Raw genomic sequence first — 25408 nt, 5'->3', positions numbered from 1 at the left:
TCGCAATGGTGATGACAGGGGAGCATGTAAAAGTCATTGTTCTGTAAGATTTTTAACATGAACATGTACACAATAATTCAAGATCAAAAATGGAAAGGGGAGGCATACCACAATCGGACAATAAACATAGCAAGTCAGTAAAGTCGGTTAAACATGGACACCTGTAATTATCACGATTATTTATAAATAAACTATGGATTATCTGGAATTATTCAGAAACCAGCCCCAAAGTATGGCGTACCTGTCACATGACGGTAAAGGCCAACTAGGCGTGGTAAAAAGATCTTGAATTGAAAATGTGCGATCATTAAACATAGAGTGATGTTGTATAGTCAATATAGGCGTACCTGTCACAAGGCGGTAAAAGCCCGTAAAACAATTAAACACTTATTGCCCTATGTTATAACCCGCCCTATACCTCCGTAAATCAAAATTGGCATAAATTCTAGGTAGATCACATGATTAATATATTGCAGAGTGGGAGACAGACCTCACTATCAGAGCAGCGCTAGCTGGGAAAAAGAACTATCATATTCATTGAGGCCATTGCTGATCGAATTAAAACGGAACATCCATTTAAGCTCCCTTACATTTAGGATCTCCGCAATGTTGCCACCTCTGGGGCCAAGTGTCACCTGTTCTAGGATGACCCACTTGAAACTTTCTGGGGAGTGAGCTGCAGACTTGAAATGTTGCACAAGAGGTGCACCCTGAACTTCACAGCGAATCTTGCTCATATGTTGGATAACACGGACTTTAGCTTTTTGTTGGGTCTGTCCGATGTATATCAAGTCACATGGACACAGAATGGCATATATAATGTTAGTAGAATTGCAGTTGGTGTGGGATCTCATAGATGTTTTAATGTGCCGATACTCAAACTCCTTTGTCTGTATGGTGCTGTCACAGGCCTTACAGTGCCCACATCGGTAGTGACCCACAATAGGTGGTAAGTTCCACATGGACGACAGGGTAGGGTCTTGAGGACTTCGTAGGAAGGAACGAACCACGGAATCAAGTACACTCTTACCCTTTTTGAATGCATGAAGGGGGGGTTCTGTCTGATGTATGTCATCGGCCACCAGTGCCCAATGTTGGTTGATAGTACGTTTAATTTCATTACTCTTTGTGGAAAAGGTGGTCACGCATACAATGCGGTCATTCAAAATGTCAAGTTTGGTCCTGGGGACAAGCAAGTCTTACCTAGGATTAAACCACGCGCGTTCTCTGGCCTGACGAACAAGTCTTTTGGGATAACCACGTTCCAAAAGACGAGTTGATAAATCTTCAGATTGAGCCATGTAATGATCTTTGAGAGAGCAATTTCTTCGGATCCGAAGAAACTGCCCAAAGGGTAGGTTATCCCGGAGGGCCCGGGGATGATGGCTGGTATACTGTAACAATGAGTTACGTTCGGTGGGTTTACGATATAAAGTAGTTTTCAATGAACCGCCATCATCAAAGATGGTGATATCCAAAAAATCTATTTTCTGTTGGTCTGAATGTGTGGTAGATTGAAGATGAGGAGACTGTTCATTCAACCAGGTGTGGAAAGATGTTAATAGGTCAGAGGAGCCATTCCATAAACAGAGAATATCGTCGATATATCTCATCCAGAGATCCAAATGGTCTCTGAATGGATTGAGATGATGTAAGACAACATTTTCTTCAAAGGTCGCCATATAGATAATGGCCACATCGGGGGCAAATGGAGCCCCCATAGCGACCCCCTTAGTCTGAAGAAAGAATTGATCCTTAAAGACAAAAAATGTTTGGTCATGGCAATTCTCAGTAGGGCTATAATAAACTCTGTAGGAACTGCCATAGGGGCAGAGCGCTGGTTCAAAGATCTGGTCATTACAGCCAATGCTTCTTCCTGTGGGATGCATGTATAAAGTGAAACCACATCGCATGTTAGCAATATTTGTTTATCTGCATCAAAGGGGAGGTTCTCTACAATGCCAATGGTGTGCATCGTATCCCTTAGATAAGTACTAGTGGTTTCGGCAATCGGTTTGAGAAAATAATCAACATATCTACCCAACGGCATCTGACATTAACAGAAAACGGTAGTCTCCATAGAAATAATTCGTTGAAAATGAGTAACGGGATCAGCAATTGGAAGTCTCTAAGGAAGGAGAAAGAGGGGAAGACCATCACTACTTATGCCGTGTGTCAAGAGGAGACCTCTAGAGAAAAGGACAGTTCAATCAGGCATACAGGTAACTGGTTGCAAGACGGAATCACCGAGCTTGATGGGAGTCTCCTAACTGGATATTCGATGACAGAAAACGGAGGTTACCATTAGAAAAGTACGAAGATATTCAATCAGAAGATGGGTCACAAACAGTGGGGTGAAAGGTGTACCTGCACTGAATGGAATAAATCCGTGTATCATCAGCGGTCGCGTAGCGGAGTTCGCGAAGCGGAATCCGCCCAGGGAATGCAAACTATAGTTGCGATCACGTGGTGTGATCGTCTCCAAAATAGAAGAGGGCCTAGCGTATAACGGAATAAGATGCTTCATCGAGCGGCCATCATGGAGTGGCTGATTAGTGTATGGATACGGGCTGAGATTACTTAGGACATCACAATGGTGATGACAGGGGAGCATGTAAAAGTCATTGTTCTGTAAGATTTTTAACATGAACATGTACACAATAATTCAAGATCAAAAATGGAGAGGGGAGGCATACCACAATCGGACAATAAACATAGCAAGTCAGTAAAGTCGGTTAAACATGGACACCTGTAATTATCACAATTATTTTTTTTTTCCTGACGAAATTACGTCATTATTAAATTATAAATTTTGTAACAAAACACAACTCATAAAGGAGACACCACAAATAAAATGGCAAGGATCAAGAATTCAAAGCCTTTGGGAAATTCCAGATCATGAACAGGGTTTATAACCCTTTCGATGCTGATGACGAGCTCAGCTCGTCATCAGCCACGGTGGTCGTGTGCTGATGACGAGATGAGCTCGTCATGTAACATTGCTCCTTACATTTTTCAGCACAGGGGAAAAATGACCACAGCAGCAGATCAGCAGCATCAAAACAGGAAGTCTTTTCCATTTCAATGTTTAGCTTTCTCTGCCGCAAACGAAAACTGAAGAATGGTTACAGTTTACCCATTAAACACTTTGTTACTCAAACACAAAACTATGCTGCACATGAATTTTATCACTTATCCATGCCCTACTTTCAGCATGGCTCCATTTTGTTTTTAGTGTTTGTAGACTTACTTAATAAACACAGAGTCAGATAATGAGGGATGCATGCTGGGATACACTGACAAAATGTAATAAGATAAGATGCTAGATGGGTGAAAATATTAATAAAATGAAGACCTCTTGAATAAGCTACCAACAGATTCCTACATTAAGACAGCTTCCTAGCTGAAAGGGGGGGGGAGACAATTTAAGGCACAGAGGAAGTTTCCATCCAAACACAGTTAGGTACATGTGCAACACTAATGACTGTAAGCATTTCACAAGACAGTCTTCAGTACGCAGGGCAATTAGACATCAGTCACTGTTCACTCTCCATCTTTCCTTCTAGAGGCCATGTTAGCCCTTGAATTATCACGATTATTTATAAAGAAACTATGGATTATCTGGAATTATTCAGAAACCAGCCCCAAGGTAAGGCGTACCTGTCACATGACGGTAAAGGCCAACTAGGCGTGGTAAAAAAATCTTGCATTGAAAATGTGCAATCATTAAACATAGAGTGATGTTGTATAGTCAATATAGGCGTACCTGTCACAAGACTGTAAAAGCCCGTAAAACAATAAAACATTTATTGCCTTATGTTATAACCTGCCCTATACCTCCATAAATCAAAATTGGCATAAATTCTAGGTAGATCACATGATTAATATATTGCAGAGTGGGAGACAGACCTCACTATCAATTTCAGCCTGCCTTCATAACAGGGGTCGAAACGTCGACTGTTTTCTATGCTTTTCAGCTTCATTCCAACAATCACGCTAATCAGCACATATATGAAGCATGTTATTTTGTAGTAATATCATTGAACTTATGGTCATTGACGATCTGAATTAGCCTAAGAGTTTTTGATTGATTGTAGCCTTTGGCTTTGTTTTTATGTCACTTACCCTTCCTACACTCACTGCACACTTCCCCCCTCCCTTTTTCAGGGCACTTCACTAAAATTACAAATGTTATATTGACTATGTTTGCCCGAATAAGTGGCTTCGCTACATTGTAAATAAAAACAATGAAAGCAGACTGACCTTTTTGTCTTTATAATTGATTTTTCTGGATGGTTTGTAAATAATTTTCTGTGTGTTTACTGGGACCACTCTCTCTCAGCTGTATATACAAGGCCAGTTCCATGGGTGTTGCTGTGGGTTTTCCCACTCAACACCCATGGATTCTGACGTATTGCCAGAATTACATGGTTTCTTAAACCTGAGAATGTGTCAGATTCTAAAGCCTCCCGAGAGGACGCATAAAAGTGGTGCAACGGAGAGTAACATGTTTATTTCTTTTCGTTTTTTCCTCTTTCTATGTGTGCTTCACTCTGCAGCACAAATAGAAGGAGTCAAAACGCTATCAACGATTGTTTTTGTGCAGGAAGGTTTCCCTTCCTGCACAAAAACAATCATCCCAGCTACGCAGGCACCCTTGCAACATGGTGCTAGGTTCCTTCATCCGCGCTAGGAAGCCTATTGTGCACCGCACTGGTGGATTTCATGTTTACAACAATACGACACATCCCTCTGCTTTCCTCTGCACTAGAGGAAAGCAGAGGGATGTGTCGTATTGTTGTAAATATAACGCATCCCTGCACTTTCCTAATGACGCATCTTGGCGCTGCAAGATGGCTTGCAACACCACGCTGCGTCATTATCTTGTAAATATGCTCCAGAGTTTCATAGAAAAACCTTTGCATCAGGACGGGCGATTAGGGGTGTGGGGGGACAATGCTTGACTTACGGGCCACATGCAGAAGCTACAGGACAGCTTGGCTCGGTTTGTCTTGGGCTCGACCTAAGCCAAAGCTGGGCATTGGGCTCGAGCCTTGAGCGGCTCGCGAACCTTTTCTTGCACCTCTGCACAGTGTCATGGAATTCTTGTTGCATTTTGAAATAACTGGCGGCGTTAACCAGCCCTTCCTCTCCTGCACCCACTTGGAGAAGGGAGTGGTCATGTGCAGAGGGATGCAGGTGGCACGCGCCTAAGGCTTCTCGACTCCCTTTTGACTCGAGACTCAGAGAAGAGCAAAAAGCCGAGCCAGAGCCGGGCATCTGGCTCAATAACATCTACAACGAGCCCCGTGGTGTAATTTTTGGGATCTTAGCAAGAGTGTACAGGTGTGTGTGAAATCACTTTAATCAACAATGTTTTTTAAGGTAAGAACACCAAAACCAGCAATCCAGTAATTTCCGGACTTACAGAGGAGCTAATATTTTAGTCGCAAAGCACTCATTTTGGGGAAGCAGCAGTACAAAATTAATGTGGGAACAGGACTCGTTTTCTCACAGTCACACACCTTTACAGAGTCACATATAAATTAACACTAACTCATTTTAATGTTTCACATCTTTGAGTGACTTTTGGACCCTAGAAACCTTTTCCCAGATGACGAAATTCAAATCTAGGGCAGCTCTTTCCGGGTCCATTAGGGTCAATTATATTTAAGAGAGACAATGAAATAGACGTGTGTGACATATAATAAAACAATATTATTAAAATGGTTAACTTGGGCATGTGGAGCAATAACTCATTTCGTTTGATGGACTTAGGCACTCTGCATTTTACTCATTATTACTTAAGTTATACTCCACTACTATGGCTAACAGCCAGTCTAGAATTTGTAAACCGTTTCGACAAATTGCCCCTGAGAAGTTTGTTTTCCCAGGGCTCTGTCCCTGCGCCTGCAGGTTACTGATTTTTAGGAGTAGCCAGACAGCAGAAACTTCTAAAATTGGAAGATATTACACCGCCTCTAAGGTATGAATAAAATGCCACGTACATTTCTCAAATGTGAAAGGACCTCGAAAATCAGTTAGTTTGACTTTTACCTTATTTTAAAATCAGCATGGTTGAAGCCAGGGTAATGTTTTGGGAAATTCAAGAAATAAAAGAGATTGCAGGACTGACTATTTTCTAACCGAAACACTAAAACTTTTTTAACACTTAGCAGCTCAGGATGCAAGCGCCTTCAAGAGGATATAGGCGCATTACACGATAACCACTGGATAAGTGGATGTAGCTTTCGTACCTGGTCCCCTTCCCCGATTCAAAGGGGTGCGCTGTCAGACAACCCGTGGTTATCACACCAAAGTACAAAAGAACAACCTGGGGTGGATTTACAAGCCTCTTGCGTCACTTTTGCGCCGCTGTTGCATCACTTTTTGTGATGCAGCGGCGGCGTAAACAATGTGCCACATTGCGGCCCGTTTACAGCATGACGCATCTAGGGAGATGCTTCACATTGTAAAGCCCTGTGTCACATTATATATGCGTCAGGTATAATGTATGCAGGGTGGGCGTTCCCACACAGGAAAGCCTAGTAGAAGTGACGCAGTGAAATCTACAAGGATGCCACAGGAGTGATGCAGCACAATAAGTATAGGCCTCCCCATGCAGTGCTGGAATTGCGTTGTGCTTGCGACACAACTCCAGCAATGCGCGACTTTTGCGCCAACAGATGCATCAGCATTTCTGGCACATCTGTCAATCCTTGCACAATGGTGCGCATATTTTAACTGCGACACATCCACGGTGGCGCAAGGGTTTTGCACGAAGGCGCAGGGAAACTGACGCATCTCTGCTCTAATGCAGAGATGCGTCCGTTTCTTGTAAATCTGCCCCAAGATGTTTATTATATTAGATGAGGTTAAGAGACTTAGCTAGGACTAAGTAAAGGTCCCTGATGAATGCCACAAACCATGCTAGTCCAAGGATATGGGCAGAAACATGATATCTTCTCACTATAAACACAAAGGGTCAGAATAGCTCCCTTAGGGCCAGATGCATCAAGCTAAAAACCGGTCGCAAAGAGGCAGATTCTCAGAATCTGCCCCTTTGCGACCGGTATTTTTGCTTTTGGGATGCATCATCCCAAATGCAAAAATCGCAAATAGAGAATTTGCTAAATTGCGATTGCTTGCATTTAAGGAATCTCAAATTGATAGTCCTTAAATGCAATGCATGAAAGTTTCAAAAATAGCGAATTCACTATTAGGGCACGCAAATTACCACAAAGTACAACTTCATGGTAATTTGTAAAAACGTTGAAAAATGCACTTTTGTGCATTTTTCAAAGTTTCATGTTGCGCACACACATGCCCTAAGGGCATGTGTGTGCGCAACATATGTGCACAGATCAAATTCAGGGGTTCAACAGGGTGTCCTTTGGACACCCCTGCACCCTTGAACGCGCAATCTCAATTTGCGAATCGCTAATTGCGATTCGCAAATTGAGATTGTCTTCCCATTCATTCCTATGGGCCTAGAGGCCCATAGGAATGAATGGGGAGGTATTCATTAATTGCAATTTGCGAGTCGCAATTAAGGAAGTCTAAGGAATCGCTATTTTTATAGTGATTGCTTGTTGCATTCCATTGTGCTATTCCTTATTAGCGATTCCTTATTTATCGCTAATAAGGAATCGCAAAATGGATGCTTGATGCATCTGGCCCTAAGTCTTTTGTTTTTTATCTTGTGTTTAGAGATAAAAGATAAAAAGTATCCAGTCACCTACCACTTTGCAATTTTAACTGGTTGATCTTTATGTAATTAAACTATTTGACAGAGTAAACTTGAATATTTGAATCTGAACCTGACATCTCAATATAGGACACCTGCGTGAATCATACAACAGTTTGAAGTGGATTCTAGGATGAACCTGTCACATTGCAGGGATGAGAGTCCATAATCCTTTCAAAATTACAACTGTCCCTGCAAAACCTACACCACTTGTACATACCAATTCATGTTCCTGTTCAACTTAATACACAAGAAAACATATTTTTCTTTTGTTGAGCCATGGTATTTTATTATGTTGTGATACTGAAAATCACATATTAAGTAACTTGTTCCAAGTAAACTATATCCGTGCAAGATGATCTGCCATACTGAAGAGATGTCTGTAAGGAAAATTGTGATGAATGGATAATTCATCTCCAGGGTGACTCTCTTACCAGTCAGCATTTAACCACATGGCTGCTGGGCGTTTCCCCCCCCCCCCTGTGCTGGAAAATGCCATTTTAGTGGCACCATGACGAGCTCAGCTCGTCATCAGCACACGACACCCGTGGGTGATGACGAGCTGAGCTCGTCATCAGCATCGAAAGGGTTAAGAGATACATTGAACATGTCCTACCTTTACTATAGAGCTATATGGCTACTTCAGATAAAACGTATCTTCATCGCCAACTGAATCTCAGATGTAATGAACACTAACAGTATACTTGTAGTATTTGTTCAGCTGAAACAGTAGACTAGTTTTAAGCTACCTACTTTAGTTTTGTGACTTTTAAGACATGGAATATTGTGGCTCAATGAGCTGTTTATTTATTTATTTATTAATTGAGTTTATTGAGCGCGACAGCTACCCAAAAAGGGTTTCCCGGCGCTGGACAGGCATGGTGCTTGAAAGACACCAGACTCAGAAATTTACAAGAGCATTTATAGGTGGAAAATTATTGGTCGAAAAGCCATGTCTTAATGACCTTGCAAAAACGGGCATAGTTGTTTTCGGTCCGTATATTCGGAGGCAGAGAGTTCCAAAGTGTAGGGCCTATGTAGGCAAAAGACCGGCCACTCATTCTAGCAAGTCTGATTCTGGGCACAGAAAAATACCCCAGAGAAGAAGAACGGAGGGTTCGTGGGGGATTGTATGTATTGACAAGGGAATGAAGGTAACGGGGAGCTGTACCAGCTTTGATCATGAACATGTAACTCAGGGTTTAGAATTTAATGTGGCTTTCAACCCTGAGCAAATGTAGTTCTCGTAGGGGACCGGAGATATGACTGGATCTGGGGATTTTGCACAGCAGTCTGGCGGCGGCATTTTGTACTAACTGCAGATGTCTGATAACAGATTTGTTGGCCCCTAAGTAAAGGACATTGCCGTAGTCCAGCCGTGAAGTAATCAGGGCATGGATCACGTTTTTTTGGGTGTCGGTGGGCAGCATCCAGATAATGTTTTTAAGCAAGCACAGAATTGTGAAGCAGATGGCTGAAACCTTGTTAACCTGATGTTGCATAGTCAAGGCGTTATCAATGGTAAAGCCTAGGTTGCGGACAGATTCGGATGGGCAAGGAAGGGGTCCCATCTCAGAAGGCCAATGTTTGGAGCTCCACAGATCCTGTTTTTGACCCAGAATTAAAACTTCGGTTTTACTTCCGTTCAATTTCAGAAGATTATGGTTCATCCAGTCTGCAATTTTCCTCTGACCTGACTGTAGGAGGGATGAAGAGCCTTGGTCAGATTGTGATAGAGAAAAAGCGATATGGGAGTCGTCGGCGTAAGTAAAAAGAATGAGACCTTCTTGTTCCACAATTTGGGCTAAAGGTTTGACGTACAGATTAAAAAGAAGGGGGCTAAGTACCGAGCCCTGAGGTACACCATAGGGTGCCTTATGGGTTTTGGAAGTAGCTGAGTTAGAGAAGATTTGGAAAGTGCGGTTTGAGAGAAAAGAAGCCAGCCAGCTCCGAGCAGATTCGCCTATGCCCATAGAGGTAAGCGTTTCTATGAGGATGGTGTGAGAGATGGTGTTAAATGCGACACTCAGATCAAATAAAATCAGTGCCACTGTGTCTCCTCTGTCTAAAAGCTGGCATACGTTTTCCGTGACTCCCAGCAGAGTTGTCTCAGTGGAGAAACTGAGACGGAAACCAGATTGTGAAGGGTGAAGTATTAAATTGTCTTCCACAAACTGGGCAAGATGGGAGTGAACGTGTTTTTCCAATATCTTGGAGAAGGCAGGCAAAAGAGAGATGGGGCAGAAATTGGAGGGGACATTGGGGTCAGCTGTGGGTTTCTTCAAAAGAGGTGATACCATGGCATGTTTCCATCTAGCCGGGACCGTGGAATCCCTTATGGAGAGATTAAGGGTTTTGCAGATATTGGAAAGATGGCCAATGTCAAGTTGTTTAAGTATTGAAGTGGGAAGTGGGTCATTAGGGAATCCTGATTTTAAACTGCCTAAGATCTTAGTAAAAGTCTCCAGATTAAGGCTTGGCCATGCATTCAGGGTTTCCTGAGTGTGAGGCACAAGGGGAGCTGAAAAGCAGGTCGCGAGATTCAGTTTCGGTGATTGCGGAGACTGAGTTCTGTTGCACTGCTGTTGGGCTATGTCTTGATAGATGGCTTCAATTTTTTGTATGAAAAATTGGGCTAGCTCTTCACATTGGTTGCTGTTAAGGGGAGGTGGTTTAGCTGAGGTTTCCAAGCCCCCCAACTCTTTGACCAGGGTAAAGAGGGTTTTAGATTTATTAGCGGCCTCAGAGATGGTTTTGGAGACGTGGCTGGCCCTCGCAGTGGCGCATGCCTTATGGTATGATTTTAATTCTTTTTTATAGGTGACTCCTGACTCCACTGAGTAATTTTGTCTTTTACATTTGGACTTTGCTAGTTTTAGCGATTCATTGAACCAGGGAGCAGGGTTCTTATGTATATAAAAAAAAAATTGAGACTGGTGTTAATAGCATCTGTAAGCCAGACGTCAATCATGGGGGATGCATTTTCGACATTCTCCGTCTTGGTGAAATCAGAGGGGAGAAGAGCATCCAAAGCATGCATGAATTTATTTATGTCTAACTTTTTCCAGTCTCTTTTTCCAATGTTAGTGGTTACACTGGAGGTGATTATGGTTGCAGGGGAAGTGATGTTAAAGCGGGAAAGAAAATGGTCAGACCAGTGGAGAGGAAGTGCCGGAAAACAGTGAATGTGGGGAAGGTTAGAAAAGATGGGGTCAAGTAAATGACCGGCTCTATGCGTGGGTCCTGAATTGTGCAGTAAAATATTCATGGCAGCTAAGTCAGATATGAAGTTGATGCCTATCAAGTTCTGGGCGTTTTCCAGATGCAGATTAAGATCTCCCAGAATTGAGAAATTAGGTGCATTCATGAGTAACGGGGCCACGAGATTGGGAAATTGAAGGGCCCACGAACTCGAGGGCCCAGGTGGCCTATAAACTAATAAACCAGTGAGGGTGAAATTTGAATGTAGAGTAAGTTTGAACAACGCAGCCTCGCAGTTAGGAGAGTTGAGCGGATCAAGCTTGCATTGAAAAGTGTTTTTGAAAACTATTGCAATGCCACCTCCCATTTTATTATTAGGTTTATCTGCTCTGACAATCGCTTGACTGGAGGGGAGAGCCTCCGCAACGTCAGGGCCCGAGCTATCGTGCAGCCATGTCTCCGTGAGGAACAGAGCGTCGGGTAGTTCGTTTATTTGGAGATCAAAGACATCCCTTTTATGTTTAGCTAGGGAATGGCAATTGAGGCTAAGAAAAGAAAAGTTCAAGTCGGGTTTTGTGGCGGGGAGAAAACAGCGGCACATTTGAGGAGAGTCCAAGAAGAATTTTCAGTTTTTGCAGATGCTGGGGCACAGGGTATCTGGATGTAAAGTATTGCAGCCTTGGTTTCCCTTTTGCCTCAGTGCATGGAGTTGGGATGAGGTGTAGGCAGTTATTATTGTAGGGGTTTGGGGAGGGGTCGTGGCCCCTGGGCCCGGTTGGGCGCGGACGGGCGCAGACGGGCTTGCCTTTGGCGTGCCCGCTGCGTGCGTCCGCTGCGCGTGCGCTTGTTCTGGGCCCTAAGTAGTCTAGCGGACCCGAGACACTGCAGCGCTAACCCCGACATCCGCCGGAAGTGTGGAATGAGGTCTGAAGTTTCCCGTGTCAGCCCTCCGAGCAAGCGGCACAAGCCGTGTCGGACCGGGGCTGCGGGAGATTAACAGACACTGAGGTAAGATCAAGCTGTGGTCTAAAAACACAGTATACAATTTTAAAAACAAGATTTGTGCAAAATAGCAGAAGCTGACGGCGTCTCACTCACACCACCTGCCGCGTCTACTGCACTTGCGCTAGTGCCGGGCCCTAAGTAGTCTAGCGGTCCCCAGACACTGCAGCGCTAACCCCGACATCCGCCGAAGTGTGGAATGAGGTCTGAAGTTTCATGTGTCAGCCCTCTGAGCAAGCGGCACATGCCGTGTCGGACCGGGGCTGCGGGAGATTAACAGACACTGAGGTAAGATCAAGCTGTGGTCTAAAAACACAGTATACAATTTTAAAAACAAGATTTGTGCAAAGTAGCAGAAACTGACGGTGTCTCACTCACACCGCCTGCTGTGTTAACTGCCAGCTGAGTTTTTTTTATACCTTATTCTACCTTTGACTGAAAGGCCCAGTTGCATATTAAAACTTTTGATGGTTTTGCCCAAAACATCTGGGCCCAGGTTTCCGAACAGCTTGCATTACTTTATTCACCGACCCGACGCAAAGACTTTTGCTGGGATTTACAAACCAACTCAATCCACGATTTGCATTGCTTTGTAACAAAAACTAATATAGCGCAACCCAGCGCAGTGCACAGCGTTGCTTTACTTTGCATCGGGAAGGTGGCCCATTTGTGGTGCTCTGGCCTTCTTGTGCATCCTCCCTTAGATTTTGATGAAACTCCATATCTACAAACAACTATAGACATGAATTTAGGTTAAATCCTGTACCTTCACAAGACTGGCGAAACAAGGAGAAATATTTGTATTTCTCCTTGTTTTTCCTCTTTGCAAGTGTGCTCCATTCTACAAAGAGGAAATTGCCTTTCAGCATAGTGATTGCGGGCGCGGATTCCACAATAAATAATTTTGCACACTATTTAATACTAAAGACTCATAAAAACAGTGTTCATATTGTGTTTAACAGAAAACTATAATTGTATTGTAATTGCATTTATATAGTGCTTACTACCCCTGATATGGCATCAAAGCACTTTTAGGCAAGTAGCTCGCTATTCGGAACCCAAAAAGGATTAGTGGTGTCTTAGTATAGGGAAATATGGGTTAATCTGATTAGTGTGCATGTGAGTCTGTTAGTTGGATTGAATAGGATAATGGAGGGATAGAGGAGGGAAAAGTCTAGAAAGTGTTATTTGGGAGTTCATAGTACTAAGATGAGGTTTGGGGTGAGTAAGAAGAGAGATGGAGAAGGGAAGAGTCTCATAGTAGATAAATGAGGTTTGGGATGAGTCAAATGAGGGATACAAGAGGGAATATTTTAGAAAAGTGGTTGTTTGGGAAATCATAGTAGTAAAATTAGGTTTATGGTGAGCCAAGGAGAGATAGCGGAGGGAAAAGTGTAGAAAGGGTTATTTTGGATATCAAACTATTATAATGAGGTTTGGGATGAGGAGAGTGAAGGTAGAGGATATATTGAGATATGTATAGGGTGAGAGAGTAGTGCATTAGAGAGAGTCAAAGGTGTCTCTTTTTTTTCTTCTACAGTATGAGTAAAGTAATAAACATATAGATACATGACTACAAAGAAAGGGTATGCCTATATAAGGAAGATAATATATCGAGATTTAAAGTTGTATTGTATAAATTCAGACTTTCAACTGTTGCTGTACTTGAAGATAATTTATTTGTGTATTTTTAGAACTATTTTATTTTTATTTTATCTTTTCCTCAATATTTCAATAGTGAAGCATTTGTAGATAAAATAGTTATGATAATATTTACATATTGTGATAGAAAAATAATGTAGAAATTGTAGCAGATGTAAGAAGAGGGCAAGTCATCCCCATCATCCAAACTGTCCCCTCTGAAGGAGGTCTGGCTCCATTCAAAGTCTAAACGAAAAAGGTGTTGAACCACTTGAGGGCCGCTCCATGGCAGAGGTGATGTTCTATCTGAATCTAACTGAATGGGGACTGGGAACATCATATCTGTTGAAGTTCCACCCCAGTATCTGGGCTAGCGTCAAAGTCAAAGGGACTGGAGCAGATTTTTGCATCTGAGTAAAGCCAGCACTGAAGCGGGTTCTAGAGGCACACACTGATCAGAGGACGGATCTGCAGTGCTAACCAGACTTGAGGCACCTGAGAATACTTGGGACCCAAAGGCACACAAGAGGGAACCAGAAGAGTGCCAAAGAAAAGCAACAAGGCGTCCCTAAAGGCATGAATTTGTTGCTACATTGCATTCATGAAGAAGCCCTAGATGCATCAGTACTAATTGTGGAATCAGCTCCGTGTAGCATCTGGGGTGAGAGAGTGGTTCGTTGATGCTCCTGTGACTTCTCTGGAAATAGAGTGGCAGGATTGGGATGAGTCCCGCTTGCTTCCTTGTGTTTCATCTGATTTCAATTTGGAATTACGCTAAAACTTGGACCATGAAGAGGACCTGTCACGAGAACAACTTCAGGAGTGAGTCTACATTCTCCACAACCTTGGGTAATTTTACCACATCGGATAATTCTGCCCTGAAGCAAAAGACAAATGGCCACTTGTTTGTGTTCTACTATAGGAGAGACAGGCCCATCTTCCAAGTGTCAACCTATTGAAGATCTTGCTACAGGGGTAAATCCCGGGACAAAGTACAATAGGCATCAACAGTCTGGCTCAAGAATGCAGTTGCTCACCATACGCCACAGCACCCAGCAGTCACATTGAAAAATCCTCCAACAGCAAACAAGATCCTCAAAGCTGGAAACCGGGGAAGAAGCTGGAAGCAAAGATGTCTTAGCACTTGTGCTATTCATACAGATCTCTGGGGGTTTCCCAGCTTCCTCAAGCTAACATACTCCACTTGTTTAGAGGGACAAAGACACAAAGAGGAGCCAAGAAGCATCCCATTGGTAGAATTAAAGGATAGGCAGCAGATTTAAGGGATCAAGTGCATTTTACAGGACACTACTGCCAATGGCCTGGTGAGTCTTTCAGTTACCACAATCCAATGCCCATGGCAAGAGGCAATGGACAACAATTGCATTTCCCACCACTCTAGGAATGTTTCATCCTACATGTTTGTGAGCACCTGAGCGCCAAACACCTAGATGTAGGTGGCCGTTTGAGGCCATTTACCGAGCGGTAACGGCCGATTTTGGCCGTTACCGATCGGTAAATGGCTGACAGGTATGTAGGGGGCATTATTTTACCAAATCGGTAAAATTACCGATTCGGTAATTTTACCGATTCGGTAAAATAAAAAATCGGTAATTTTACCGATTCTGTGGCACCCAGATGTAGGTGGGACTCTTCAGAGTCCAAGTGGCCTAACCGAATCGGTATTTTACCATCAATTCCAATTGATGGTAAAATACCGATTCCAGTGTGCATGCACATGTGTGCATGCACACCTATGCCATGTGACAGGCAAACCTGCCCTTAGGGCATGTATGCCTGCCACATGGCACCCGAGCCTGTTTTGGGGGGGCCAGAGGGTGTCAAAGTGACACCCCCTGCACCCTTGTGCAATTCGGTATTTACCGAATCGGTAAATACCGATTCGGTAATGCCCATTCATTACTATGGGCTTCAAAGCAAAGTTCTATTTGCTGTACATGAGTGAGGCTTTAGGCCTACTCATGTGTTCAGATTGCACGTTTAATGCACCTGGTTTCCAGCGCTTGACACAAAATAATTATTCCCGCATCCTTGGCTCAGATACGACCTTCAAGTTGATATTAATTGTATGAAATCCAGTCAGCCCAAAGGTCTGCTTTCAGTGTGACGTTTATAAATGGAGTGGTCGGATTTTACAATTGCAGACGAGCCAGTGCTCTTTCCAGATTTCCTTTGAGGCAGACCTTACCTCAAAGCCTCATTTGCCTAAATACTTAGAATGTTTTTCATGTTCCTACTCTTCAGCCTTTCAGAGCAGTCCTTATGCAATGTGCTTCTGTATTTACATTTACCTTGTGCTGGACAGTACTCTGTGCTGGATGTTGACTAGATTAGGGCTTAGTTTCTGCTGCCAAGGATTTTACACTTATTTGCATTTTTAAATGACTGATTAACCAACGCCTTTTGCCTTCTGCAATGAGTCCAATTTTTAATAAACGTTCATGGTTTGTACTTTTAATCTTATCTAGGGAACGTATTTCTGTATGGAGTTTCCTATGTGTTCCTCGGGATTTAAATGGTTTGTGTTTAGGCTCTCTTCTTCAAGAATCACAGGTAGCCCCGATCCATCAATCAGCACTTTAATGCTGGAAATCGCCAACATTTGTGTGCAGCAAATGGCCCCTTCCTAAACAAAAACTAGACTGATCACAACTCAGACATCCTTTCAGTGTGGAACAAGTGTATCTGCGTGGCACATGGCACCACAATGTGCTCCAGCACTAGAGAGAGCGCCGAACAGCGCCGCATCTTTCAACATTTAGGGGCAGATTTACAAGCCCCTTGCGACACATTTACGCTGCCGTTGCATCACTTCTGTGATGCAGCGGCGGCGTAAATCATGCGCCATGTTGCGCCGTCCTTACAATGTGACGCAACTAGGGAGATGCGTCACGTTGTAAACCCCTGCGCCACATCAAACCTGCGTCAGGTTTCATGTCGGCGTTCCAGCGCAGGGTGGGCGTTCCCTCGCAGGTACGCCTCGTAGAAGTGATGCAGTGAAATCTACAAGATTTCACTGAGTCACTTTTATGGCCATGCTGTGTCAAAACCCTGCGCCTGCTTGAAGCAGGCGTAAGGATTGACACAGCATGGTAGGCATAGGGCACCACCAAGCCTTGCTGGAGCTGCATTGCGCTTGCGACGCGACTCCAGCAATGTGCTGCATTTCCGCCGGGGGATGCGACACGCATCTGCCCATCCGTGCGCCACGGCACGCCGCATTGTAAATGCGGCGCATCAGTGGTGGTGTACGGGTGGATTTGCTGGTTGCAAGTTTCCTGCTGCATCCCTGCTGATTTGCAGGGATGCGCCAAGAAACGTAAATCTGCCCCTTGGCGTTTTTCTGCTCGTCCCCATTCATGCAACAGAGTGCAGCAACTTCCCTTTATGTGCTGCATTGCGTTATTTATTTGTAATTTTGGAAATAACGGGGAGTGCTTTGCTTGGACATTTATCGGTGACTGGATCTGATCACTCTTGGTCCTTTCACTCTGTGAAAAGCAAACTGACTCTCCTGCCCAGCAGTTCATCTTGGAATCTCTCCCTATCCTGTGAAAGACACATTTGAGGTATAACACTTCACGCACCAAGCCCCTTCATCCGGAACTCATTCCCACCACGCCTCTGCCTTGAATCTGTAAAAATAAATGTACAGATGCATCTGTTCCGATAGGCCTTTAAGTTAAATCCATGCTGACTTCTACTGTAGGAGTTAACTGTTATGGCGTTGCAGAGTACTCATTGGAACATATTTACAAGGAAGTGGCAGAGCTAACCGGCTTGGCTTAACGCCGCGCTCTGCCACTTCTGAAACGCAGGGCTGCACAGTATTTACAAGGATACGGTGCAGCATTGCGTTTCCCCCTGGGCTGGTGCTAATTTAGCTGCCTAGCGCCAACGCAGGCACCCTTGCACCAAAGTGCAAGGGTGCCTGCGTTGAGACGAATGATTGTTTATGTAGAGGAAGGAAGGTGTCTGAAATGGTGGTTTGAAACTTCTATGTGTGCTGTTTAATGCAGCACACATAGATATTGCTCCCATGTTACATTCATATTGCACATCCCCTGGATAAATTATATTAGGCTCAAAGGACCGACCGAGTAAAAAGAACAACATTTAACTCTCTTTCATCCAATCATGACTCACTATCTGTAACCACTACTCAAGATTCTGTCATTTCTGTTTCTTATGTGATGGTCGTTCCAGTTTTGGGATCTATTGTGTTGCATTTATTAGACTAATGGGTAGATATATAAATGGCGCAAACCAGCACAACATGTTTCTTTGTTTTTGCCTCTTCTGAATCCTCAATGTCCTACTGCCACCTGAACTGCTGTGTCTCTGTCAAAGTATTCTCTATCTGAAAAATATTTGTTTTCTTTTTTCAGGTATTGCAAGTGTTGTTGTTTCCTTTTTCCTCTCCATGTATTACAACGTCATCAATGGATGGGCATTTTGGTATCTTTTCCATTCGTTCCAGGTGAGTAGCCGCAACTTTGTTGCCCCAATGTACTTTGTGGGTACAATTCCACTTGAGATATCTAAGGATCGTTTTAAACTTGTTGCTTTTATGAGTGTTTAAATAGGATTCCTCTTTGACTACTGAGTGTTAAGCAATGAGTAATGTTTTATACCATGGACGTAGCCACACCCACTGCTCATGTAACACCCACTCTCCGATATTCTGAACCACTCTAACATTCAATACGATATGTATGTTAATGACACTCAACTCTGTTTGAAGATCTCCTCTCCAGATGACATAAAACCTCTAAATTGTGCACACCTAAAAACTCAACAATGGCTAAATCATAATCATCTGTTATTAAATATCCTTAAAACAGAATACCTTCTTATTGCCCTGCAACCATTCAGTACCTACTTAAGAGTGGCTGAAACAACTTACTGCACTTAACTGCACCCTTTATGTTGTTGACTCTGATAGATATTTAGGTATAAGCCTGGACAAATACCTAAATATGCAAGATCACATCAGTGCTACTATTAGGGGAGCCAATCATCAGCTCAACACTGTAAGGAAAATCAAGCCATTCTTACCTCCTGAGGACATCCAGTTAGCAGTGCTATCCCTAGTTATCTCACACTTGGAATATGGTTTGGTGACCCTAGCTGAGCTACCTAAAGCTAGATTGTCTCAACCTATAGCCACTCTGAACTCTTCGGCCAGACTCACAAAGGCTCCAGAAAACATGACCACATCTCACCAGACCGTATTCAACTAAACTATCTGTCCATCGAATTATGGATCTGATTCAAGATAGCTTGCCTGACGCACAAAGCTATTCATTACAACACCCCCGTTTACCTGGCAAAAAAACTTGAGCTATCTGGCTTGAGTCGGAACTTAAGAGGCTCTAATACCCTGCTATTGAAATTGCCCAAGTTCAATAAGAAAAGACCATACAATCGTGCTTTCTCTGGTCTTCTTCCAAGAATATGGAACGCTCTTTCTCCCGAGATCAGATCCAACCCATCTACTGCCTCATTCCGAAAACATGTCAAATGGCTGCTCATGAATGGCCATCAACAGCAACAGCCCTGATGCCATCATAATCTTCTTCCATCTCCTGTTTGACAGTCTTTTATACCTGTTCAAAGTGTGTTATGTTTCTCCTCACATGTCCTTTTGATGTATTGGTCTGCTGGAACTCTACCGGTCCCACTAGATTGGCTGATTATCATGGATCACCTTTATTATTATGTTTTCCCCATGCTCCCCTGTGACCTTTTTATTTTCAGGTACTGCATATGTTCCATTTTGTTGCTGTACTCATGCTTTTACCTCATTCCACTAAAGCTACTTTCTACAGCGCTCTGATACCCGTATGGGTCATGTTCGCTCTTTATTAAACTTTTCAAATAAATAGTACTTGAACTATCCATGTTCCTCCTCCCTGGTAGCGTCACTGTTTTGTTTGGCTTGTTTGAAACATTTCATTGAGGCTTTTGTAAGAATCATACAAGTTAAACATCACTGGAATAAACCGGACTGTGAACTGTGGGGTGAGAAACCTCTGCCTTGATGTGTTCTGTGGCTAAACTCCAACACATTTACAACAATCAAGCACCCAAGAGTAAGCAGTGGTTTGTAAGATGAATCATGTTCTTACCATTGGTAGCTTGACAAAACAGCAAGGCCTTCATCAGAGAAAATGTATGTAGTTAATAAACAACAGCACCTAAAACAACACGTAGGTCAAGAAATAAATCATTTAACCCGTTAACCGCAGCGGTAATTCCGCTGCGGTGCGGGCGTTTCTTTCACGGGTGGGGAGCCGTCGGCCAATGGCTGACGGCAGCACTGGCGAGGTAGTGCTGCCGTCGGCCATTGGCCGAATGCAGCAATTAAGGGGTTAAAAATCTTGAACCAATTTGGCAAAAACAAATGCAATGTAATGATTGAAATAACACCAAAGTAATACAAATGTTCATGGTGTCAGGGTTTATGAATGAGACAATTTAGCTCTGCCAATGCCTTTTGTTCATGCTGTGCACCATCAATGGATTTGTAAACAAAACAAAAAAATAGAAATAGCGCAAAAGGGTGTTTTAAAGTAAAAAATAATTCAAAAAAATAGGACTACAAAGTGGGGAGAAAACAATTGTTTGATGATAGTTTGTACGTAGGAATATACACCTTCCTGCACAAAAGCAATCAATAAAGGCATTTTCCTCTTTCTATGCTTGCTGCACAATGCAGCACGCATAGAAAGAGGAAAAACAAGGAGAAATAAAAGTATTTCTCCTTATTGTGCCATTCCCCTGGGGAGGCGTAGGATGCATTTCCAGCTTTACAAAACTTTGTAAATCTCGGAATGTGTCAGGTTCCATAGATGTTGCATGGGAACACCCACAGCTAAACCCATTGAACGCTCCTATCATGCAGAGTAATGCGCGGAAGGGCCCCATATTTACAAGGCAATGAAAGTGCATGCAGGGTGACTTTACTTGGCTTTGTAAATATGGGCAAGCCAATAGTGCTGCTGGTGGGGAAAAAAAGTGATGCACTGGCAGCACAGTGTGCTTGTGAATAATACCCTAAAGGAGCACCATATTCAGGTTGCATTGAGACCTGGGCCTATATTATGATAAGAGCGCATTTTCTCTGTTTGCGCTATGGCACACCTTCAAACAGGTGCACAGTGTCCAAACAGGGATAAATGTGCCCTATTATGTTGAATTGCGCTATCCTCAGGACAGCCGTGAATTCCTACTTCCTTGGTGACAAAGCATTTAATTGAAATAAGGAGCAGCTGCTTCAAAGCGCCTTCGTGTTTCACAGTGCATGCAGCAGCCCGCTAGCACTTTCAAAAGGGATTAGAGATCCCCTTGCTGGCGGGCGCAGTGAGTGACTACACTCGCCTGCAAGGGGATGTCTTGGGGGTTCTATAGGACCCCCTTTCAGTCCTTGAGAGGGTTGCTCTGAGGCAGCGCACTCACAGTTTGCCACCCTTTTGTGATGCACTTTCAGTGCACTTCCTGATAGCGTACATAATACGTCGCGGGTGCAGAGGCAAAGAGGTCATGCCCCATGCAAATAAGGGAATGCCCTCTTGAGATAGCGCTGGTGCTCATGTGCACCAGCGCTATCTGTGTTACAGAAGGGGACACACAAGCGTCTGTGGCCCCTTCTGTATTACCAAAGTGTCCCGAGGGCACAGAAAGTGGGCACACATGCCCATTGTGCCTCTAGAGCACTTTCTGTAATACAGCCCCTGGTGTCAAATCCCAGCTTTATCTAAAGACGAATCTATTTTTCCCCAGTTGCTCCATTTGTCTCCAAGCTTTCAGGGACGTCTGTTTGAGTATGAGGCATGTTTAAGTGAGGAATGGGTTTCCACCCTCTTCATTCAAGACCACAGACAAAAGACAAATTCCACATCGACCTGCTGGTTTACTCCGGATGTTGCAGCTCACTCTGTTCCTTTGCTGTCTACAGTCTTTTCTGCTTTGGGACAAGGATGATCAACAGTAGTAGTCACTCCTGGAGGAGTCTTGAAAAACGTTTTACTAGTGAGGCTTAAAAAGTGAACTGCTTTCCTCAGCCTCAGCACAACTTTGAAATGCGGATAGTCAATTTGGAGCAATGTAAACAGTTACGAATTCTTACAGACATTATTCACTGTTCTCTCCTCTTCCATCTGCCTTCTGGTAGTAAGTTGGAAAGATCAGTCCTTCTGGGTAGATTTTTTTATAATGCTGCTTGGTGGTTTAACAGTGCCTGCAATGGCGCGGCTCCTTTGATGACCATAGATACGCTCCATACACCACACCCAACCTCACTGATGCACATCAACAGGTGGTGCCAAGAATTGAACGATTGCCAAAAGATGAAAAGTACCTTCATGCCTGTGTCTATTCTGACAGCTTTGCAATGCCCATGCTGATGCCCAGCAACACTCAGTGCACTGTGCACCCACCAAGCCATCAAGCTGCGGGCATTCCAGCTGTCTCAAATTGACCAAACAACACTTTTACCAATGCACTGAAAGGACACCCAGGAACCCAATGCAAACCAGAGGGCTTGACGACCTCGCTAGGGGTATGAAGGCCCATATACATAATAGAACCGGAACACCCAGTAGAGCACTATAAGTCTCACAAGGCTTGAGACCCTCACGGGTGAGTAGTGTGCCTTTAAAAGCATCCCTGATTGGCTGATTGACAAGGTTATGGAAAGCCCTATATAAATAGCATGGAAGTGGAAAAAATCAGAACAAGGTAATGAATTGTGAATTTCTCTAAACCTAGGTTAGATACCTTCCTGTCCACTCCCAATCTGTCTTTCTCATTATGGGTTACGTGTATCAACATTCTGAATAGCGATTACCTAATTGCGATTTTCAGTGAATCACAATTAAGTAACCGCTATTCCAAATGTATGAAACTCCAAGAGTTTCATTTAGTGATTTCTAGGGTGTCGCACGTCGACCTACCTCATTAATATTAATGAGGTGGGTCTCAATTTCCGACCCCCTAGGAATTGCTGAAATCACAGGGATTGTGGCCTGCTAGGGTCAGAAGTCCACCACGTCTGTGATTGATTTCAATGAAGCAATCATTTTTTTTAAATGCAGCCTACCTCATTAATATTAATGAGGTAGGTCTCAATTTGCGACCCCCTAGGAATTGCTGATATCACAGGGATTGTGGCCTGCTAAGGTCAGCAGTCCACCACGTCTGTGATTGATGTCAATGAAGCAATCATTTTTTTAAAATGCAGCCCATTTTCCTTACAGGAAAACTGGCAGCGTATAAAAGGAAAACATTTAAAGTTTTCTTTTCATATTTTAAAAGCAGGTAGTTGTCCTTGGGACCATTGCCTGCTCTTAAAAAACTTTTTCTCCGCCATCCCCAAAGGGGAAGGGGTCCTTTGCAGATCACTTCCCATTTGCAAATTGGTTACCACCAACTTGAAGTTGGTAGTAAAATGTAAATATTTTGTGCTCGCATTCATGGTCACAAAACATTCAAACATATCATTGTGGTTCGGTAATTTGAAGGAAGGCCCTAAACACGCTCCTTTCGAATTTCGGTTTCGCAAACCCATTTTGCTATTCGATGACAGGTAACCGAATCGCAAAATTGGGTTTGACACATAGGAAAAGCCTTTTTTGTGTTCGCAAATGGGCCAATTCTCTTGCAAACGCAAAATAGGTGGCCCGTAGTCCTTTACTCCATTGTGAATTCAGTCCCATAGAGCGCAATGTCCCAGTCTACCAAAATGACCACAATCAGCCTTAGCCAGGATTCTCTCCTTCGACTGCATTGTTCCATCCCTAACTCTTGACATACTAGCTTTGCCCATCCTTCTCCTGATCGAAGGATGGCACACACCTTACAGTTACCCATGTGCTACTCCTCCTCTGGGGTAATGCGCTTGGGTGTCCCTCGGATCCCTCTTCTTAAAATTGATCCCCTGGAGTTGTTACCAGGATGGAGCTGTGTGTGTCGGACCATTTATCAGAGTTTCCAAGTGGAAAGTGTTTTCCAAACATAGGGGGTTATTAGGATTGCGGATTTTGCGCATCCTCTGGGCCGGCGGAAGCCACCACCGGCCCGGAGGATGCGGAAAATCCGCAGCGGACCCACCAAAGACCCACCACCACATTAGGATGGCTGGTGGGTCCTGGTTTCCGTCCACAGCTTTTCCGCCGCGGCTGGCTTACAACCGCGGTGGAAAAGCTCTAATATGGTGACGGTGTCTGTCAGACATCGTCAGCCAGATTAGGATGGCCTGTTTCGGATGCTTTTCCGCAGCGGGTTTTCTGCCGTGGAAAAGCATGTGTAACTTCACTGCGGGGGCCCGTTGCGGGCCCCCTAGGTGAAGGGGGGGTGGGGGGTGCACATGGGGGGTACCTATGGTACCCCCCTGCATTTGTATGCGGAAAGCGGCAGGCACCGCGCGGTGCCTGCCTCTTTCTGCATACAAATGCAACACCTGCATTTTTAACATTGCCGGGGGTGCAGCTTGAAGCCGCACCCGCCGCAATGTTAAAAATAGAGGATGTGACCGCCAGGGTGGTGGTCACATCCTAATTGCACAGGAGGTAACTCTGCATGCCTTGCGGAGGTTCCCTCCTGCTCTGGGGTCGCGGACAGACGCAAGTCCGTCCGCGATCCTAATGAGGCCCATAATGTAGGGCTAATCTGTTGGACCCTTTGTGTCCCAAGTCCTTCTCTCAGTCACCATGTCTCACTGCTGTTAGCTGGTACACGGACCCCTTTAATTATGCAGACCATTCACATCTTCTCTGGCCTCCTTGGACTCTTAGGGAATATGAACAGATCTAATTAAAATGTACCAGAAGAAGTCACGGTTGGCAAACTGTTTTATATTTATTCCTTTGGGAAAAAAATGTAAGGTAGTAACACCCTGAAAACTTTAAATGGGGATTTAGAAGGAAAAAATATGCCGGCGCAAAGATTTTTTTTTGTAACTAATTAGTGAAATGCTAAAAGAAAGGCTTTCACTTGTTTCCACGTCAGAGTTATAAAAGAAGACCTTCAGTCACTATGCAGATGTACCAACAGGTGCATTTCAACACTCTTTCTAGAGACATGGCACGTGTCACTCTCTTTGAATATGCAAGATGGACACCTTTTTTCTTTTAAGTCAATCTTTGTTAATTTTACACTAGGCATCCACCATCAATTTAATTTCACTAATGAAATGAGCTTGAACATTAAGACTGCATTTCAACAACCTCGATGAGTCACCAGGCGTGAGTGCAAACTATACAAGAGCCGTTCTGCATATCAGGACTGGGCGTAAGTACCTCACTGAGTCCTCCCAGGAGTTCGCTGTTGATGAACCGACATTGTCATGGAACACTCAACCCTCATGGCAGCCTTTCATTGGGCTTTGCAACATGGTTGAGCAAGATTGGTCCCAGTTCACGCCAACTGTATTGTTTCCTGCCCTTCTAAGTTTTGGGAGTTGCCATTTTGGCAGTGGCTTATTTGTCTAACTCCGCCCTACAAATACTGTGCTGAGTGCAGAGGAAAATTGCAAATGTATGGCTAGGGACAGTTTGGCCAGAAGTTGGGCTAAATCAGTCAATCAAAAATTTGATTTCTTTGGCTTTAGTCCAGAGCCATTAGTCTTACAAGACCTACTTTGGAGCTACACATGACACTCCTGCCAAATAAAGCCTGCCCCCGATCTACCTCACCCATTTCAGAATACCGCTATTGTGGGGCAAGCTCACAACATATTAAAAAAGGCCTCATACACCTAAGACAGGAATAAGGGTCACCATGGAAATGTCAACC

The 25408-nt window shown here is 43.8% G+C and overlaps 1 protein-coding gene across 2 annotated transcripts in view; it reads left to right on the top strand.

Annotated features, from left to right (window-relative positions):
- SLC6A20 (solute carrier family 6 member 20) overlaps positions 1 to 25408 on the top strand; it is a 475678-nt gene that overhangs the window by 267166 nt on the left and 183104 nt on the right. For both annotated transcript variants that reach the window (XM_086964920.1, XM_086964921.1), the window contains exon 3: positions 18001 to 18092. In XM_086964920.1, the coding sequence (XP_086821046.1) occupies positions 18001 to 18092 (92 nt within the window). The remainder of the gene's footprint in view (positions 1 to 18000; positions 18093 to 25408) is intronic.

The sequence above is a fragment of the Lissotriton vulgaris genome, chromosome 4_1 (genome assembly GCF_964263255.1).
Source record: "Lissotriton vulgaris chromosome 4_1, aLisVul1.2, whole genome shotgun sequence".
NCBI classification, from domain to species: domain Eukaryota; kingdom Metazoa; phylum Chordata; class Amphibia; order Caudata; family Salamandridae; genus Lissotriton; species Lissotriton vulgaris.
This window is presented reverse-complemented; position numbering and strand designations above follow the sequence as displayed.